General features: G+C 38.8%; 1 protein-coding gene across 6 annotated transcripts in view; it reads right to left on the minus strand.

Moving 5' to 3' along the window:
• Positions 1-21,840, minus strand: part of slc4a11 (solute carrier family 4 member 11) — a 67,439-nt gene that overhangs the window by 40,801 nt on the left and 4,798 nt on the right. The window contains exon 1 of one of the 6 annotated variants that reach the window (XM_053501836.1): positions 18,439-18,611. The exons of 4 other annotated variants lie outside the window; for them this stretch is intronic. In XM_053501836.1, coding sequence (XP_053357811.1) covers positions 18,439-18,475 — 37 coding nt within the window. In that variant the 5' untranslated portion in view covers positions 18,476-18,611. Of the gene's footprint in view, positions 1-5,345; positions 5,544-18,438; positions 18,612-21,840 lie in introns of those variants that run through there. One more of the 6 variants, XM_053501840.1, reaches the window with a different exon arrangement.

Genomic DNA, 21,840 nt, shown 5'->3' on the forward strand with positions numbered 1-21,840 from the left:
AGTGACCACAATCCGCTGTTTTTCAGTGTGATCGGCCATGACAGACCAGCCTCGTACATAACCGATTTTGAGCTGGGTGCACGAGCTTTTAAGCATTTAAGGTGATAAAACGTCACTGTAACTTAATAATCATTCAGGTGATAAACTCCAAACTATTCACACAATACCATCCCATGTGGTAGAAGTAAATTATTTTCTGTTTCTTCAGAAATAATAAATATATGATGCATGACGATAGAGCTGGGCGGTATACCTTTTCATACCGAATACTGGTGTTTTTTTTTTTAATGATATTAATTTTTTATATACCCCAATACCGGTGAGTGTGTGCGTACAAAGCGTCGGGAACACAGAGCGGGGTGGAACTTCCCGCCGCGGGACATTGTTTGAGAGGCGGATTGTTTTGCAGTGGTACCAAACAAGCTGCGTCTGCATGAGAGCGGTGGAAGCACGTCCTAACAACCATCATATGTAAATGTTGTCGGGCTAAAGTTGTAGCCGCAGAAGCCTCCCACACTAAAATGAATACCCTATTTCACCTATGCGGTTTGACTCACGGTGAGATGCGGAGTTAGGCATTAGGAGTTCTGTAAGGACCGCAAGCTTCCGCGAGGACCGGTGTTCCAGGAAATTCAGTTTCCCCATGTTTCCCCGGTCGCGCACAGATTCAAATCATGACGTCACTCGCTACCTAACGCTGAGAAGGCGAACAAGGATTTTAACAGTTTTTCTCTCGTTTTAAATTGTTTTTACGAACTTTGTGAATTAAACAAATAACCTATGCAAAAATTTTGATTTTGAAGTTAAAGGGGACACAATAAAGTGTTGTGTATTTTGACTCCAAGTCATGAATTCTGATTACTTCACCTCATTACAATTATGAGTGCCACTGTCACCTCTTTGTGAACAGCAGCATTTTGTGAGACCAATCAAACCTGGGTTAATACTAGCCCGGTCAATGTAAGCCAATATACTGCAGTAATTATTCTCTAATTTATTAGGAAATGGGGTTAACACCTAATCATGCATGGAAACAAAAATATCGTCAAATACCGTGACCAATATAATTTTGAAAAATACTGTGATATAAATTTTTGGTCATACCGCCCAGGCTCTACATGACGATATGAGATGCTCAGTAAAAATGAAGCCTTTTGTTTAATTAAATTATAGGTTAAATATTAAACTTGTTTAAACACTGCCCTTGGCTTTAAGAGAGAAAATTAATATCAGAAATGAGCTACCTTTAATTACCAAAGTTCAATTCAGTTGTAAAACTAGTGAACAAAGCTAAGGTATAAAACTTTCAAGTTATAGCAACTATAGCAAGGTTCAAGGCCTTCAAAATTGGAAAAGAAATTGAAGAAAAAAATTAAATTGTGATACAGAATCGCAATATTTATTGAATCGGCCCTACAGTAGGAATCGCTATAACATCGTATCATGTGGTGACAAGTGATTCTCATCCTCACTAAATACAACGACCTAAAGAAGTCATCTGTGAAACATCTAGCACTGCAATGATCAGTCCGAATAATCAATACTGTCACTTATGTATGTCACACTCAGGATTACACACAACAGATTGTGCTGAATGTACAGTAATGCACACAAAAAACAAAAATGATCGAGGTACATATCGAGGTGTTATATTCAGCTAGTTGCTTACTAAGCAAAAAAACAGACACGTTATAGTGTGATTTTACATGTTATAATTATACATTTTGTTGATTGCATCAATTGATTAGATTAACGGGCCAGTTCCAATTCAGAATTTACTTTTTGAGAGAACTGAATTTTAGAAACAAGTTCAGAATCGAACTGTAAATTGTAAACTTCGGTACGTCAAATTTCCATTCATGATTTCAGGAAGTAATCAAGCGAGCATGAATTGGGCAAGCGACACAAGGGTACTGCAGACCTCTTTTGCTGAATCCAACAGGTGTTGAGGAATAAAGGACTTCATATTTAATATTGATATCTGTAAAGCAATTCCAGTGCATGAAATAATAATTTATTTGTAATATTTAGATGTTTAGTCTTTATTTAAAAAAAATTATGATGTCATTGAAACAATTAATTCAACTTTTGTCTCAATACATTTGGCCACCACTGTATGTACATCAAACATACAGCAGTACTGGTTTAACTGTGTAATTGTACAATATCATATACAGATATATAAAGATACTGTACAATATTATATTATTATTAATATTAATACTATGAAACTACATTTATGTATGGATAATACAGGTATACAGACTACTTGTGTTACAGAATGAGTACATGTCACAAGGTAACAGTGGTCTAACGCGTAATGTAGAGGTCAGCAAGGTGATGGTTGTCGGGAAGAAGGTGGCCCTGAGCCTGCTGGGTCTGGTGCAAATGTTTCGGTACCTTCTCCCAGGTGGAAGGTGGTCAAACAGTGTGTCACACGGGTGGTAAAGAGTCACTGGATGAAGCTTTAGTGAAGCCACTGGGAGCAGCAGCATCACTGGTATTATTACACGACACAGCACTGCGCAAAACTGTTTTCAGGCCCAACACTGAGACTATTTTGAACAACACAAAAAAACAGATTGACAAATTTCACTTGCAACAGGCTTCTTGCTTAGATAACCAGAAGGCAAACCGAGCCGTCAGACTAAACATAGAAAAAAGGTTTGCCATATCGCACTGAGTTCATGTAAACACGAGAATTGAAGACACTGCCACACTTTCTATCTCTCTCTCTCTCTCTCTCTCTCTCTCTCACACACACACACACACGCACACACACACACACCTTTTTAAATAATGGACAAAGGTGTCAAAAGGATCAAATCCCCAAAACTGATAGTTTCACACTAAACAGTAAACAGATGCTAAAATGCAGCCCTGCAGACACTCTCGTACCTTTCATAGCAGCACATCCATGAGATGGTTGTTGAGGGAATGTTAATGTTAAAGCATCAAATAACATAAATTACAATTTTTTTTAATGTAGTTGAAAAAGTAATAAGTGCAAAGATGTGATGAAGAGTTAAAGTTCTAAAAAAAAAAATTCAAGCATCTTGTACTTTAATTAAAAATAAATAAATAAACAAATAAATGAATCTTGCTGCACAGTGTGCCTGAAATGTTAAATCTAATTCCTGAGAGGGTGTGCGTTATTTTGCTATAACAGCACGGCTCAAACACAAGTTCTGGCTGTAACATGAATGATGGGCTAATATGAATGCACTCATTCAACGCATTATTGTTTCCATAGCAACAGCTCAATCACAGGGCTCATACACACAGTGGACGCTCCACATAATCTAAGGAACGGATAAACAAATTAAAAAGATAAACCATGTTCTTGGTTAACAAAGTAAAACCTATAATCCTTGATGTGGTGATGTTGTTTTATTAGGAGCCATTTGTTTAACATTTAAAGGAAGAGTCTTGGGTGTAAGCGCTTTGTAACAGTCAAGTTTCCCAGATCAAGAAAATTTGAGTTTACGCTTTCTTGGTAAAATGACAGGCCGTGCTTATGTAACAAAAATGATATCAGGAATTAACTTGTCTCTTGGATGTTCCACAACATTAAATCTAACTATAACCCGCTGAAATGTGGTTTGGGGGAAGGAAGCAGCACTTCACTGCGCATCTTGCTGCATCACACCCCCAGTGTGCTTTATTTTCCTATAACAGCAAGAACTGTTGTTTGTTGTTCCTTATTTTTCCTCATTGTTGTCCCTATAATTCCTTAGTTGTGAATTCCATTCCTTAGTAATAACCTTTTTTTTGCAATATAAGTTTAGCAGTCACAAAATGTTTCTTTAACACTTTCATTTTAATCTTTCTTATTTAATTGTCGACTCATTCCCACAAATAATTTATCTCTTAAATATTCAGTTTTTAAGTTCTAAACCAGGGGTCGACAACCTTAAACACTCAAAGAGCCATTTGAAGCCGTTTCCCACAGAAAAGAAAACACCAGGAGAACTCTTTTGACATCTAAAATGAAGATACTGTAACACTGCATATATATCTTTTTTTTTTTTTTTAGCTTTTTGTATAAAAAAATGTGTGTTGCATTTATGAAATCAATAAACTGCTACAGAGGATTTCTGCATGCAACAAAAAACATTTTGAACTCCGAAAAAAAATATGCTGGATTAAAAGTTACTTTCAAATAAAATACTCAATGTCTATTTGAGTGCTTCTCGTATTTCTGAAAAAAAAAACTAATTTATCCACCTACAGCAAACGAAAAAATGCCGTCTGCCGTGATCCTTTTATCGCTTTCAACCAAAACATAATAGAGCTCGAAAAAAGATTAATACTGTATATTTATTATCGTTATTATCGACTATGATACCATATTAATATGACACACTTGAATTAAATCAAGAAATCTTTAATATTATATAGGCCAGTAAAAATAAGAATAAGACCAGAAAACAGTAATAAATGAATGTAAGTAATTATTTAGTGTAATTATGCTTCGATGAACCTTCAGTGTCAGGTAAAATTTGTGCAGTTTTATAAGGAAATTATCCACTAAGTTTAATGAGCATCCTGCAGAACCACTGACTGTTGCACCTGCTTCTTATTTGCATGCAAAACCCAGCAGCTTCCATTTCGTGTTTTGTATGAAAGCGGTTGCTTAAGTAATGTGCTACTGTCTTTTCTGCCATTAAAATATTTTTCTGTAACATTTATTTTTGTGTTGGAATACTACAAGCTTAAAATTATAAATTGAGAAATGTTTTTGTACTAACGTAATAGCACAGTCGCAAAATAAAAATATATATTTTTTAAAAACATAGTTTGTAATAAAAAACACAGATAGCTTAAGAGTTTTGCACAGACAGACAGACAGACAGACAGACAGACAGACAGACAGACAGACAGATAGATAGATAGATAGATAGATAGATAGATACAGTCCTGGCTGTAAAAAGACTTTTTGTTTGACTGTGTGAGTAAGAGAGTAAACATTTCTCCATTTCACCATGTGAAGTCTGAGTTTCCCACACTGCCACACATATACAGTAACAAGCCACTCAGTTTTGATCTCAAGGTTCCACCATGATTTGTTTTTCTGCGTTTTCTCACCTAAATGATGTAGGATGATTGCCCTCAATCAATGATAATCTTTAAAATTCAACAGTGAAAGCAATTCTTTACCTATAAAACCAGTACATTCCACCTGGCCTAGATTTGGAGAAAAAGGAACAAAAAGATTTCCTGTCAGTCTTTCGGTGTACCACCTCGCTCTCGCACTCTCTTTCCCATTTAAAACAGCAGCAGCGTTGCAGTGTGTTCTGTATGCAGTACAAGTGAAGGCGGTACGTGCTGCTGTTCCAGCTCACCTGCAGACCCTGCAGCCTTCCCTCAGGCCTTGCGAGTGCTCCTCTTACCCCTCCCAAAATGACCTTTCATTGGTCACCATGCTGCTGCCTGGGGCTCTGTGTATCATGTAATCATCTCTCGAAACCCTCGACACAAATATTTTAGGTAATGAAAGTTGCTCTGTTGCCGTTGTTCTCTATGCGTTTACCACCATACAGTTCCTGATATGAAAAAAAAGAAAAGAAAAAGTGGTGAAGACACACACACAGGCTGATAACTGATGGAGGAAGTGGTACTTTGACTGCTTTACCATTAAATCACCCAGCAGGGCTGAGTGTGACTGCAGCCATAACGTTTCCTGATCCGAGGTTATCGTACAGCACACAGGCTCATGTCATATCTCATATGAGGCTCACGTCTCACTGTACTACACAACAAACACAACAAACCAGTCAGAGCACGGCTTCTGTTACTGGGATCACATGAGACACATGGTTTACACATAGCATACAGCTGAACACACACACACACACCAAACATAACTAATTAATTTTTACCATTCTTTATTTTATTGTGAGTATATCTGAAGTGCAGATATAGCTACCTCAGAGCTACCTCAGTCTCTTTCCTGTTCTAGATTTTTCAATGTATTGTTTAATCACATACACAGTAAAATACACTGACACTCCATGATCAAAGCCAGATCAGAGGACTGGGAGAGAGGGAGAGAGAGAGAGAGAGAGAGAGAGAGAAGAGTCTCTGACTACACAAGTCAAAACTGATGCAAAATATTTTTTCTCACAGTAAAGGGAAGTATATGTCTTTATACAGTATTTGGAAGGATGCCGATATTTACATGAGATAAAAAAAAAAATAAAAAAAACACTAAATGCACTGTGAAGTAAACTTAAACTGTGTACTCTGTGTTTCTTGCAGGGCAGGTATGGTAGTATTGCCTTTCATGCTGCATTACTCACACAGGACCAGCTCTTTTCACAAACAGGAAGTGAGATCTCACGCAGCAGATAGTTGTGTGTGTGAATGTTGGGCGTTTTCTAGATAAATATGTGCTAGTGTGCATATGTCTTTCTATGTGTCTTTCGTACTAAAAAGCTCGATTTCTGCACAATGGGGGTTTAACACTTTCATGCTTCACAGAGAAAATGGAAAAGGGGGGACGATGAGAGTGTGACTTGGGTAAAGGGACTCGGGTTAAAACCCTACACCCCATCATTGAGCAACAGTCCTATGTGTGGTTTGCATGATTCGAAACCACAAGCCCATTTGCATATTGTCTGATTCGCCGTTTCCTCCTGCAGGCCTAGCTGAAATGAGAACGAGATGCAAAGATGTTTCTGCCTGGTAATCTCCCTCCACGTCTCTGTCGGTACTGAACATATGAGATGAACGCAGGAGGGCCGGGCGTGCACAAAACCATATACTCCGTCTCTGTCTCTGACAATAATAATGAAAATTTACAGCTCCAGGCTTAACATCGATGAATGAAGAAATAAGAGAGGCAAAGACAAAGAGAATAGGGGAATGACAGGACTAAGGGCAGAACGCGCAGCTGGAGTTATGTACAAGCATTTGTGCACTTAACAGTTTTTAGCCTAGGATCATCATCATCATCATCATCATCTCTCTCTCTCTCTCTCTCTCTCTCATTAGAGATGTTTTGCAGGTTGTATGCGGCTAAGACATCACAGCTGCTCCGAGAATAAAGACATACTACAAAGACTACACAGTGCACACAAATACTGCTGCAGCTGTTACTTTATAAATCATTATTAGAATTGCATTATCAACTCGCCTACCTTATGGACAAAAAAACAACACAAATACTACATATAAAGCTTTCTACACATGCATAGAAAACCCACAAGCATTTTGATGTTAAGACCCACAATGAGTCTAACCAGGATAAAAGTGGTTACTTAGATGAATAAATAAAACAAATTAATTAATTTATTTAGTTTCAAATATTTTTGGTTGCTAATATTTTTCCTCCAATTTAATCCCACCCACTAGATAAACCACACCCAAAACCATACTGCCCTCCCCCCAACCACTTTCACCTACTGGAGAGGGTGGGGCAAGTTGATCTGAAGACAACTTTCAGATCCTTTATTAACAACTTTTATATCACATACACAAAGAAAAGTGCTAACCCAAGTGTACTCTTGTGACCATCTATTGTGGCCTCTTCTCTTTAACTCATCCCACAATGTGCTTTAGATCAGGAGATTGTAGGAGCTTCTTCTGTAATCACTGTGTGGACTTTCTGTGTGGTCCTGAATGCATACTATTGATCAGCGTCCTGATGGAACATCTAGCACAACATCCACTAGATACCAAGTTACTTCCTGGTAAAAGAGGTAAAGTTAGCTAGTTAGCTAGTTACTCTAGTTTTGTTAATTAATGTTGTATTTTGTACCTTGGTCCTGGAGGAACGTTGTTTCGTTTCACTGTGTACTAAAATGTTGAAATGACAATAAAAGCCTGCTTGTGCTTGAACTTAAGTATAAATAAGGTTCTTTTCTGTTTTTACACCAAAATCCACCTTGAGTGTTTGCTGTATTAAAGCCCAATTTTTGCCTCATCTAACCACAAAACAAAATTCCAATCAATGTTCCATTAGTGCTTTGTGCACTTGCACACGTAAAGTCCTTCTTCTCACACACCTTGTGAATAGTTTTTTGGCACGGAGACGTTGTCTAATTGTAGTTGTGAAGATTTGATCAGGCCAAAATGTCACCGTCTTATAAAAATCTCCCACTGTTACCCCTGCAGTGATTTTTGCCTCATTACCCACCCTCCTCTGTGTGTGTGCCGGGACAAAAAAAAACACTGGCATCTTCTTCCAGGCAGTTTCTTTATGGGTCTTGTTGTTCTAAACTTGATTAACAGTGAATATTTCAGCCATGTAGCTATTTTTCGATGCCAATGCCTAATTTATGAAATTCAACACATCTTCATGTATGAATTGTATAAGCTCTTTCTAAGCATATGAATGAAGTAATGCTTTTCTTTATGCACTCATAAACCACTATGCCATTTGTCAGATTTTCTTACCATCATCAAGGGTGCCAATAATTCTGGATATAACTGTAACTATATGACTAGCTAGCTGTTATTTTGGCTGTACACTTCTTGACTCTCGGTTCCTCAAAAATGAGTTAGATGATTAACTGCTCTAGCTTTATAAAGCTCTGTTACAGGGTACGATTTCTGAATGTTTGACATAGAGGCCTAGCAAAACTAAAATCCATTTAGGATACCAGAGGGAACCATTTTCTATAAGTGAGTTTATGTCTGAACTGACATACTGCAGGGCTGTTCAAGTCCAGATTTAAAGGTGTGCTGAGCATACACAGTGATTTACAAATAATGTATATAAAACACTTCTGGGAAGCACTAAAAATCTGCTCAGAACTCTTGAGTCTGACTGTGTAAGAATAAAAGAATATCTCAGGTATGGGATTAGGTTCCTTAACTACTTTTAATGAATTAAGCTTTAGAATAATCTGGGTACTTTCAGAGTTATGGATGTAACATTTGGACTATCGGTAAACACAAAGCCTCAGAGTATGGACAAGCTTAGTATCAGTGAATTCATTTGCATAACCTTTTAGCTAAAACAAACAAATTATGGATGTGACAGTAAGAGGACAAACGTCCATAAGAGAATACAGGGGATTCTACAAATGTTATAGACAGATGCAGAAAGCATTACACTAAAAGAGAAAGAGAATTGAATAAACATAAACAGTGTAGACCTGAAAATGTTTGTCAGATTTTGGAATAAATGATTTTATGTAAACTGTGTTATGGATGTAAAATGTCTGAATCAGTCATTTACAAAGTACACTGACCAGCATTTATATTACTGTATGACCACTGGCAGCTGAATTGACCGACAATAAATACAGTACATACCAGTAAACTGGTGACAGGATCATGGGTACCCAAGACTAACCCATTGCCACGGGGATCAAAGGCCAGCCTATCCGGTCTGATCTCATGGAAAAGCCAATGCTGAAAAAACGTCAATGTTGGTCACAAATGAAAGGCACCAGAACATCCAATGCACCACAGCCCGCCATGCATGGGACCGGGCCTCCAACGTCCCCATATCCCAATCTGATTGAGCACTTGTGGTCATGGTGCCAGACATCACGGCACACCCAGTATCACAAGAGGAACCCAAAACCTAGATGGTTTTATTGTTAATGGTTCTGATGTTGCAGGTGATCGTTGTCTCTGAAGAACATGTCCGAATATTAAATTTTAACGTGAAACAATTGATATAGCAATCATGAATAAATTACCTAGGAAATGATTAAATCAGCAGGTATTGCTGACATTTTCCTAGTCCCTATCTCATTTTTTTGCACTCTTTCTCTTTGTAGTTTCCATCATTATTGTGCCTATTTGTTCTTTTAATGCTCACCATTGGACTTTAATGATTAAGTATTTTAGAGATACACTGTGTTTTGGAAAAAACCCTATGAATAATGCCAGTTGACTTTTGCATGGAATTGTCCGTCTACATACTGTAAATGTCCACAGTACTGTGTAAAAGTCTTAGACCCTGTGTTTTTTAGTACAAACTTCGTTTTAATATTTTAATAACTAAATAACAGTCAGTATAAAACATTTCTGATTTAAACATCAGTATTCCACCACAAAATTAAAGGTTACAGAAAAATATGTGTACGCCAGAATAGAAGGCAGCATATTATATAAGTGACCACTTTCTAGACAAAAAAAAAAGCATAATGGAAGCTGCTGAGTTTTGCAGGCCAAAAAGAAGCAGGTGCAACAGTCAAAGTGCTCAGAAGAACTGTGGGTGGTTCTGCAGAATGCTAACTAAAACTAATTAATTAATTTTTTTATAAAACTGCACAAAATGTACCTACTGAGCTTGTTTATATATATATATATATATATATATATATATATATATATATATAATTTTTTAGTTTTTTTTAAGGCTTCTACAGCATTTATTTTTTCACAGTACTTTATATAAAGACTATTATTGTTATTCTGACTGCTATTTCATGTTTCTCAATATTGTAATGGTTGAATAGGTTTTTCTCTGTTATTTCTGATGCTTGTAATGTGGCACACCTTGTGCAATTTATTTGAAGAAAAGGGAAATAAAATGTAACGCGGAAAAAAACCTTGGCCACACAAACATCTTCATTCATTTTTGAAAGAAATTGTGAAAACTTCAAGTTCAACTTCCTAACATTTTACCTTCTACAGTTGATTTATTTTTTTGTGAAATGCTGCACTTCAGTCAAAAGCAGAAACCCGCAACATTACAAAATGATTTATAAAATTACATCTTTAATGTTCTGCATAACAGTTTGGAGAATATTTTATTGCTGCTTTAGTGCTTCACAAAGCAATTTTGCTGCCTAATAATATGCCCAGTGGGAATCCTGTGGGAGAGAATTGCTGCATTGGTTAACTTAAAAGCACTGATAAACATACTATAAATTATGCTTTAAAACCTATGATGTTTTAAACTAGGGCTTTGTCTTTAACATTGTGTGATTGATGACTCCTTGACCTGCGGACACCTGGATTGACCTTTATATTAAGATCTAAGCATGCCTATGAGACAAAAACTCACTTGCCCTCAATAGTGGAAGAAGTTGATTTCTACCCCTAAATAAAGCTGGGGACAAACATCAGATTTGCTCTATCCAGTCTGCATGGCTTCTTTATGTTTAGTGAGCAAAAAGACAGCAGGTGGACATGGTATAGCAGATACTGTATGAGTCTGGCTGTGTTTTGTAAAACCAGATGAGAACAGTCCCCAGTGCAATACCCTAGTGTAGTAGTTGCAAATATACCGTAGTAATCTGGTAATAACTCAAACCTGATGGAATAGTTTATGGGATTCATTTCCATTAACGAATACAGCGGAATAACTGCTGACCGCATGCACAAAAACGCAGCATTGCTCTGTCACCAAACATGTCTGGATTCAGTAGCTACCAGTTAAAAAGAATATTTAATATCTTTCCACTGGCCATCAACAACGTCACACATCAGATGAACTACACTAATATAATTACACACTGTACACTAACAGTAATTTTTATCTAGTTTCATAAATGGGACCTACTGACCATGAAAGAGCATCTTCTCAAGCTATACTACTGCAGAGTAAAGCAAAAACTCTAGATAACCGTGTAAAAAGTGTCACATCAGTAAACACATTTTATACAGTATTGTGCCAAAATCTTGAGCTAGCCCTCATTTCTTCATATTTTGCTTTCAAAGAGCCAGAATTTAATGTAGTCTTGAGAAAAAGTTCTCCAGGCTTACTGAATTTCTTATTTGGCTTTCCTTTTTGGCAGGTTTTTGTCTCTCATTTTCAATCCAGTCCCTGCAACTGATCTGTTTTAGAGAATTTTTTTGTTATTGCTAAGCCACACAGTGACCTATGAATTATAAAGAGCATCTAATTTAAACTATGAACCAGTGAGAAACAGGTGCAGATGACGACAGATGATAAGGGTGAAGGTTAATATACTGGTGATGCAGAATGCTAAACAGAAAAGTGCAGAAACGAGGTTGCTGCTGTGGTTGTTACATAAACAACAATCTTAAGAGACTTTGCAGCCTGTCACAGTAAAACATTTGCTCCAGTTTAATTTAAGCTCAAAACTGTACATACTGAAATCTAAAATCAAATTAACAGTAGAGCAAACAGAAGTGGTTACAATAACATTTGCTTTGCAAATTGTCAGACAGCACGGTGGCTTGGTGGTTTGCTCCGCTGCCCTGCACATTCACGGTTGAGACATACGTTGGAGTCCCACCTCCAGTCTGTTTGCTTGTATGTTGTCTCATTACTTAGTGGGACTCCTTCAGGTATTCCGGTTTCCTGTAGGTGTTGGTTGATTGGCGTTTCCAAATTGCTGAGTGTATGATTGAGTGTGTTTGCTTGTGGCCTGTGATGAATTGGCACCCTGCCTTGTGCCCTGAGCTCCCTCGGATAGAAAGGTGGAACTTTTTCAAACGAAACCCAGCCCTCAACACTCACCCTTTTGAAATGCAAATTATTTCCTCCATTTTCTTTCCGCTCATCTGAATGCTTTTTCATTGCATTACTGAAGAGCCCAAGCTACATGGTGATTAAATTGTATGAATTGTTCAAATAACAAGTAGTAAAGTCCTAAACTACGGCATATGGCCAAAGGTTGACCATCACACCCATATGTAAGCCTGGCTGTTGCTGTAGAAGGTGGAAGCAGAAAATTTGTATGCTATATCATTACAGTTTCCCTTGTTCCAACCTATTTTGGCAAAACGTTACCCCTGTGCACAAAGTGATGTCCATAAAGAAATACAGTCTGCCAAAACCTGACTGCAAGAACTCAAGTGTACTACACACAGACCTGACCTCAACTTCGCTAACACCTTCGGAATAAACTGGAATGCTAATTGCACCCCAGTCCTCTTCATCCAACATCGGTACCTGACACTAATGCTGTTGCGGATGAATGAACACAAATCCCCATAGTCATACTTCAAAATCTAGTGAAAAGCCTTTTTAGAAATGTTAAGATTACTGTAACTAAGTCTGTAACGAGATCTTCAAAAAGCACTTTATTAGAAAACACCTGCATACCTATCAATTCACGTAATTATTAATAGCAGTGTGGCTGCAGTGCAATGCATAAAATCATGTCAATCATGGCCAGAAGCTCCAGTTAACGTTCAGATAAAATCATTAGAATAGGGAAAATCTTCTCAGAAGACCACATTAGGTTCCTCTTTAATCAGCCAAGAACATGGAAAGCTGAGGCTAAGGAGGGAACATCTGCGCCTAAACTGGACAATTTAAGGCTAGGGGGAAAAAATATAGTCTGGTCTGATGGATCCTGACTTCTGCTAAGGCACACAGATGGTTGGGTCAGAATTTTATCGTCAGCATGAATCCGCTAGGACCCGACTAGCCTTGATTCTCCAGTCCAGGCCTTTGAAAATGATGTAATGGTGTGACCAATGTTTTCATGCCGCTCTTTGGGTTTGTTAATACCGCATAATCATCACTTGAATTTAAAACCATTTGAGTATTTTTGTTGGTCGTGTGCTTCCTTTCATGGCCACAAGTGATCCATCTTCTAATGGCTACTCCCAGCGCGATAATGTACCATGTCACATAGCGAAACTCAACTTTCAGAAATGTGGCAATGGCAAATGAAATAGAGTAATGCAATCATCGATCTGAATCTCAAAAGTATCTCTCTGACATCTTGTGGAATCCATGCCAAGATGAACTGAATTGTCTCAATTGTCCACAACCTTTTACCTATACAGTGCAGTGTACTGTATGAACAGGTGACGATGCATTCCTCACTAAAGTTGGTGCCATTTTAAAATTAGCAGTTTCTAAATGATTTGGCTCAGTACATGTCAAGGCATAACAATATGATGTTTGTACCTTTTACAACATAAATGAACACAATATGGATTGCTATGCTTTAGGCGGTGTAAACCTATTCGGTACAGTCTTATCCTAATGACTATACAGACTACTTCATAGGAGTATTGTATTGCAACATAACACAAGCAGATTACATAACAGCTTAAAACAAATCAAATAAGTGGTATCTGCAGAGCTGGGGCTTTTTTTTATTCCTGGCCATTAGGCATTAAGCTCTGTCTAACCACACAAAAAAAATTAATTCCCTTTCTTACACATGTCCATTGTCGTACAGAATGTGAGCAGCAAAAGCAAAGTGCTACATACAGCCTTCGTGTGTTAAAGGCATGCACGAGTTTGTAAGGCTTTTATGAGAAATGCCTTTATATACGATATTCATGGTTGTGGTATCACACCTCTGTACGGGTATCAAAACATAGATCTACTGTGGATGAGAGATGTGTTGCCAGGCCTGTTGCTCCCTTCTGTGTATGACTGTACACGTAACAAAGATCTAGAGAGAACAAGAGCATGGGTGTAAAGCAGGATGTTTCCATCCTTCTCTAACAGCCTGTCGGAAAAGACCTTTAGCGCATGCAATACCTATTTACTGCACAACCGAGAGCAGTGGAGAAATCGCAGGAGAAAGGAGCTCCCCGCTGCAGTCAACTGTCATTTGCAGCAGCCGTGTGTGTGTGTGTGTGTGTGTGAGAGAGAGAGAGAGAGAGAGAGAGAGAGAGAGAGAGAGTGAGACAAAGTGAAGAGAGTTCGATGTTCGATGATTTGCCTGGAGGTTTTTTGGCATCCTTCCCCTGACTCTGAATTTTTAATGAGATAGGGAATTCCTTCTGATGGCCAGTAACGACACACTTACCCACACACACATACACACACACACACACACACACACACACACACACACACACACACACACATATGCAGGTTTGTTATGGCAAGAAACAGGAGGCTCTGATGAGGAACTGTGCTCTCTAGAATGTTCTCATCAACCAAGCTCTTTTAAACAAAAACAAATCCTGCAGTGTCGATTTTGTACCGTTATGTCAATGAACATAAAAATAATGCATACACAGGCTCCAGATTACACCATAGCTGCTGGACGAAGACGATTACTGCTCTACATTCTTGGGTAGTTTGTAAAGCAGCCTGCATGGGAGTTTGCAAATGTGGTTTGCATCGTCTACTTACAAGTTTCACAAAGTACCGCGTACAATTCAAAACAGGCCCTGTTTCTGCCTGAGCTGTGAGAAGAGCTGCAGTGCATGAAGCACTGAACAGACATTCCAATGGATGGTAAAGCTTTTCCCAAAAAAACAAACAAAAAAAAAAACAACAACAAAAAAATCCACTTATGGCAACAATAATCTGAAATAGGACTGCAATAATATACGCTATTTACATAATTCATTATATGCTAATTAACTGTCTCGTCCTGCTGTGGCTTGCAACTGGTTCCCCTTCTCCTCTGGTCTGCTCTATCAGTCCGACAGTATCACTGTCACCGGCGACCTTGAGTGTGATCTACACATACCTAAACCGCTCAGACACAACACAGACACGTATCACAGACTCTGTACCATCATTTCTCCTCTCTCTTTTAATGAAGTTAAACTTGAATCAGGAAAAATAAATAAATAAAAAACATACAGCCAGACAACAATCTGATAATTACACCGTGTAATTCTTTCTCTTAGCCACAGCAAGAGAATGCCTCCTTCGAGCTGTAGAATGTCCTTGCAAGCACACCAGACACACTGAGAGTACAGTGAAAGACTCCAGTCCAGTCACTGCAGTCCCGGCGTGTTTCGACACGACAGCCGTCTTTAATCAAACAGCAACAGGAAAACACAGGGACGCTTGCGAGTCTGTGTGGACACTGGCGTCCTGCATATCAGGGGAATACATATCTCCGTATTCCCTTCGCATTCTGTCTTTTCATCTCTTTCTCTCTATCTTTCTGCCTCGCTCTCTCTCTCACGGCTCGTGCTGCTCTGGTTTCATGTGCACTCTGCTGGGGGATTCCTGCTAATTGCTTGCACATTCCACGTCTTCCTCTATTAAAGCCAGGTCACCGTTCTCCTTCTTGTTCACGGTACTGCCACGAGACAGACAACGACAGGACACGGGCAAAAAAAACTGACACGGACATCCTTCGAACAATCTGAGACTCTGGAATCTTGGTGATTTTCAAATACTAAAGGGGGTGAGATGGAGTGACTGTGAATGAAGACAAACACATCCTAATTAAGGCTAATAATGAGCTGCTCTGACTTTCCGCCAAAAGCCGAGCTTGATTATGCGAGTGTACATACACATACTCATGTGCTTGTATATACAGTAGATGTGTACGCAGAGTGTGTACTCAGTGTGAGGTTTCTCCTCACACACACACACACACACAAAACACATGCGCAGCTTCACAATCAAAGATCGGAATTTAGCAACACTGGCATCCTCTGACATCTTGAAGCAATCTGAACTTCGCTGGGGGTTGGGGGGGGTATGGGGGTTCGTTATGCGCCAAAGTGTGTATTTATGCATGTATATCTGTGTGCGTGAAGGAAGTTCATGACGTGCAGTATCAGGGATAGAGAAAAAAATTCTGGCCAAAAAATTACAAAAAATAAAATAAAATAATGGTGGTAAATAATACGAGCAGTACAAATGGAATGATTTCTGGAGGGTGTACTTGCTACATGAGGAAAAAAGAAAAAAACTGCATGTTTGTCTGCTTTAACTACTATGCCTGCTGAGATGCTTGTACTGTACATTTCGCTGTGTAATAGTCGTCCCCCACCACCACCACCTTCACCTCAAAGTACACACACAACACAGTTCCTTTATTAAACCATTGAACATTACATGTTTTTTTTTTTACTTTTAAATAAGATATATTCAAAGCACTGGAAATAAACAGACGCAGGGAAACGAGGCCTTGTACGATCCTAATATTTATCATGCAGGTTGCTTAGATTTTTGTACGAGGTCATGTCTTTCTAAGCAATTTACAGCAAGCCATAAAAACACTTAAACACTGTCTGATTCTAATTTCCCCCATGGTTTGTCATTTACACTATCGGACAACTACAGGGTCACAAATTATGGTTAATGTGATTACCTACTTGGTTGATTCCCAATTTACTAATCACAAACACACACACACACACACACACACACAAATGTGAAGCTTCCCAGAAAAAAAAAAGGTAGCTACAGTATTTACTCTGTACCATCTGTGAGTACAAATGCAAACAAAAGAAGTGTAAGTTTAATGAGACGATGGTGGGACAGACCATCTCATATGTATGTAACAAAAGACGAACGAGTAATCGCACTGCTCATTACAGAAAAGCCAGTCATAAAGGCAAGGAACATTCCTCGTTACATGGAACCTTCACACACACCGAAACATTAATATCATTAATCTGGTTCTCCTCCGCCATAATGCTGCTCGCAAACTCGCTTCCATCATGCGTCAGGCTGCTCCCTCATGTACAGTCAAGGAGTCAAGGACAAAATCCAATTTCATTTCCAATAGCTAGGCCTTTCGAATCTGGCCTGTGTGCGCAACATGTGTGTGTGGAAAACGCAAACGCAAAGTCGTTTTCAAGTTTAAAAAAAAACAAGTGTACTGATGAAAAATCGAACTGATTAGTTCATTTTGTGGGAGAAAAATAATTAATTACGTCTCGTCTAGAAATGCTTCATATGAGCACATCATCACTATATCTAAATCACACAAATTTACTCTGCGTGTTCTCATTAAAACATAATAAAACTGATAGTCACATTAAACACTCTCACTTTTTACTGAACCCGAGGGCAAAATATGCAAAGTAACGTGTGTGTGTGTGTGTGTGTGTGTGTGTGCAAGTCGTGTATATTCTGAGTCTATGTGTAAACAATGTTCCTGCGCCTTTGATTGTAAAGACAACTTAGTACATTTCTAAGAAAATGTCTATTAAACCAAAAGTGTGTGTGTGTGTGTCTGTGTGTGTGATGCAGGATGAATTAGAGTGAACAGCAGCATCACCCCTACAAAAAGGTCTAGTGTCCTAGAGCATCATCCTGCTCTACAGGTATTTCATGCAGGCTGTATCTCTCTCTCTCTACACCTCAGTCCACTGTTTCTAAGTACACTCGTACATAACGATGTGAACACACACGCATGTAGTTTTGCACATGTCGTTCTATGAAAGGGCATGATGTTATTTCTCTCTATCTTTCTTTTCCCTTCATTTATTCTGCGAAGATTAACGACATAAGAAGCGTTTACGGCGCATTCCAGAAAACCAGCCTAAAAAGCCTGTCTGCATTCCTGTGCAACGCACCCCCAAAAAAACAGCACCAGATCTCGGGGAAAAAACACTCCGCAGACCTGCAGGATTCAGCCAGAAGAAAACTTAAAGCAACACACGCTTACGCTCACAAACACACACGCGCGTACAGGCAGCTTGTATGCGGCATATTATTGTAATTGAATTTTTTTTTTTTTTAATATACAATCTAGGGGTTTAGGGAACCATTGGAATCATTGTCGTGACAGTGCAGATACAAGCATGTATGCATGTGTGTGTGTTTGCGTGTGTGTTTGCATGTGCATGTAAGCATGTGTGTTTGACTGCATGTGAGGTTCTTACCGGACGGCACAAAATGAAGAACTTTGTTTGGTTCCATGACTGCTTTCTCAACCCATCATTTTCCAATAGTCCAGTCACTAACGAGGGGAAGATCACCTATGCGCTGCTCTCCTCCTCTCTCTCCTCCTGTCTCCTCTCTCTCTCTCTCTCTCTCTCCCTCTCTCTTGCTCCCTCTCAGACAGATTCAGTGAGTCAGCCTCGCTCTGCCTCGCCACAGCTGTGACTCTGGGTCCTAAAGCCTGCCCCACTGCCAGTCTATCTACCTGCTGCCTGCAGTCATAAGTCATAACTACTGTAAATTATAATCCATGTTAGTATGTGTGTGTGTGTGTGTGTGCGCGTGTGTGTGTGTGCGTGTGTCTATGTGTGTGTGCGTGTGTGTGTGTGTGTGTGTGTGTTTAGTAAAGTCCGATTATGAGCGAGAAAGAGAGAGTTCAGGTTACTGTAACAGTCAGCATGCTTTATAGGAATAAACACACATAAGATGCATACAAATGACGCAGTCATGGACTAGGGATTTTTGGAAAAAATATCTGGAGTGACCACATCGTAATATTCCTCTACATGTCGTTCCTCTATTTATAATATTTTAGTTACCTGTGGTTTGTTAATTCGTGAAAATTAAATTTAACTACTTTAATGTTCATGTGTATCCTGTTAGAGTTTGGCTGGTCAGTGAGGTCTACTAGTTTCAGAGATTATGCAAAAAAAAAGAACTCGTAGAAATGTCAGGTGTTTTTGATCGCGTTTATTTAGAAGACGTCTGAAAGGACTTCTTTAACATAACGAAATCATTAGGAAGTGTTTTTGTTTTTCCTCGACAGCAAAACAGGGATGATTTGCAGCGTCTGGTTTTTATTTTTGCCCACACTCTAATAAAAGGAGCAGAATTATTTTCTGCTCTAACCATTTAGCTGGCATCAAAGGATCTTTCCACAGCGCACACCTGTTGGCTGCAAAAGAGTTGTTAGAGGCACGCATGTGGAAGCGAGAGCGCGCGAGGAGTCGCTGGGTGGCGAAGGATGTCGAATGTTTTACACATGACTGTGTGTGTTTACAGAAAATCAGTGTGGGTCTGGCGTTGCTTTGTGGGGAGACGACAGTTCATGTGTTGCGTTTAAACGCTGCAATAGAAGTAGTCCATAAACCACAAGTGATTGCCAAAAGTATGTGGACACCTGATTGATTGCAATCATATGTCTTTTTTGAGCATACTGTCCAAAATTTAGTCATACTGTCATACCTTTTATAATAACCTCAACTCTTCTAGGAGGACTTTCCATTAGATTTTAGAGAGTTGCTGTGGGGATTTGTGTGCATTTGTGGAGGACTGGCCCACATTGGAGTGCCAATTGACCCTAATGTGTTCAGCGGGGTTAAGGTCAGGGTTCTGCAAAGGATGTGTAATTTCTTCCAAGGCAACCTTGGCAAACCATGTCTCCACGTTCTCCCTGGGGCCTGTTAGTTATTAGTCATGCCAAGACATACTATAAAATAGTATGCTTTAAGGTTTGTGGCAACAGTTGTGTGATGGTTAGGTGTCTAAATACTTTTGGTCATGTAGTGTATATTGGATCCTGAAAAAAAAAAAAAAACAGGAGCTTCTTAACCAGCTGCATAACAAACACTGGACCACTCTGATAGGTCTATGGTTGGAGAGGTATAACGTTACATACCTGTCCTCCTGTCCACCCACAAGCCTCTATTAATCTCAGTGTGAGGCAGCCTGGGTCAACTACAACTAAACCACATCGCCTGCAGGGAACTCTGGAAGCTGAAACTCCTCAAAAAAGAAAAATAAATGTTAGAAAAAAATCTACATATGTCCTAACAGTATTACCCTAAAGGTCTTGTTTCAACATACAAATGTGTACTGTAACCAAACAGTAATGTCCTCAATGAGGACTGCAGTTAGATCTGTCCATGTTAATCAGTAAAAGTTCAGTGAGGGGTTATTACAATTTCTCGCATAAAAACAGCCAAGTTGTGGTGTGAGTTCAGGATGGCAGTGACGCGCTGAGAGAAAACTCACCCTCAACTTTGACCTTGTCATTGCCTCTAACTCGGACCCAGCTGTCAAAAGGACCTGTTTGAGCTTAAAAAGGTGCATCGTGAAAAAAAAGTATGAAGCACTGCCCCCTAGTGATGTTTTCAATAATCTGAAAACCTTAATTTCCCAAAAAATGAGTACTCTTCAAGCTTCTCAGTTACAGTATGTACATATTTCACTGATAAAAACACAACTCAATACATGCAGCATCTTCCTTTAATAGAATGTACCTTATTATTTTATTTTGTTACTGTCATGCTTGTCTTCTGACCTTTCTCTCAGAGACAGTCAGTGACGGACCAATCGCCAGCTTAAAAGAAAATGTTTACCTTTCAATTCACCAGAGGGATTTAAAGGTAATGGATGCTGACGGGGGGAGCCAAAGAAGAACTGATTAAAAAAAAAAAAATTTCACATCATAACTTTTGTTTTTCTTTTTTTATCATTACTCTTTTCCCTAATTGAACAACACACTCACTAAAACACTATGAATTATCTTTTTTAGAGCTTTTTCTTGCACTCTTTCTTGTGCTCTCTGTCTATCTCATACACACACACGCACTAGTATAGCTGCAAGAAGAGGCAGCAAAGTTACTGAACAACAGAGGGTGGACCTTCCTTCCCCTGGATGCTCACCTCCAAGTTATATATGTCAGTGTGTCTGCATGTAAGGCTTTGTAGTTTGTAAAAGCAAACTGGAAGACACCTGACAGACTCAACTGAATCTAACACTTGACATGGCAACTAGCAACCTCTAACATTTGCAATTTAGCAAAAATCTCTAAGTAAAATAATTAGCTAATTACAACAAATGAGGCTGGTAACGCCAAATAAACTTCTCTGCAGCGGAGGTAAGTTTTGGTCTTGCTTTCCTGGGATTCTTCATAACAACCAAATTAATCTTGGTGCTTGATAGATTTTGCAAATGCACTTGATATTACTGTTCTTGAAAAAAAATTACAGTGCCTTGAAAGAGTATTTGTCCCCTTCTTGATTTATGAATTTATTTTTTTTGCCTCTTTGTCACATCTAAATGATCGAGACTACTCTCACTCACTCATCATCTATTTCGTAATGCAGTGGAACCTTGGACTGTGAGCATAATTTGTTCTGGGAACGTGCTTGTAGAACAAAACACTCGTATATCAAAGTGAATTTCCCCCATAAGAAATAATGGAAACCCTTACAATTTGTTTCACAACCTAAACATATTCATATAATAATAGTTAATAAAAAATATAAAATAAAAATAAAACAAATTAACCTGCTTTACACCTTTGAAAAGAATCGTCGCTGTAGCGATTGAGACCAGGGAGAGGACGAGGAATGGGGAGAAGGGGGCTGCTGTGTAG

The sequence above is a fragment of the Clarias gariepinus genome, chromosome 8 (assembly GCF_024256425.1).
Source record: "Clarias gariepinus isolate MV-2021 ecotype Netherlands chromosome 8, CGAR_prim_01v2, whole genome shotgun sequence".
In the NCBI taxonomy this organism is placed as follows: Eukaryota; Metazoa; Chordata; class Actinopteri; order Siluriformes; family Clariidae; genus Clarias; species Clarias gariepinus.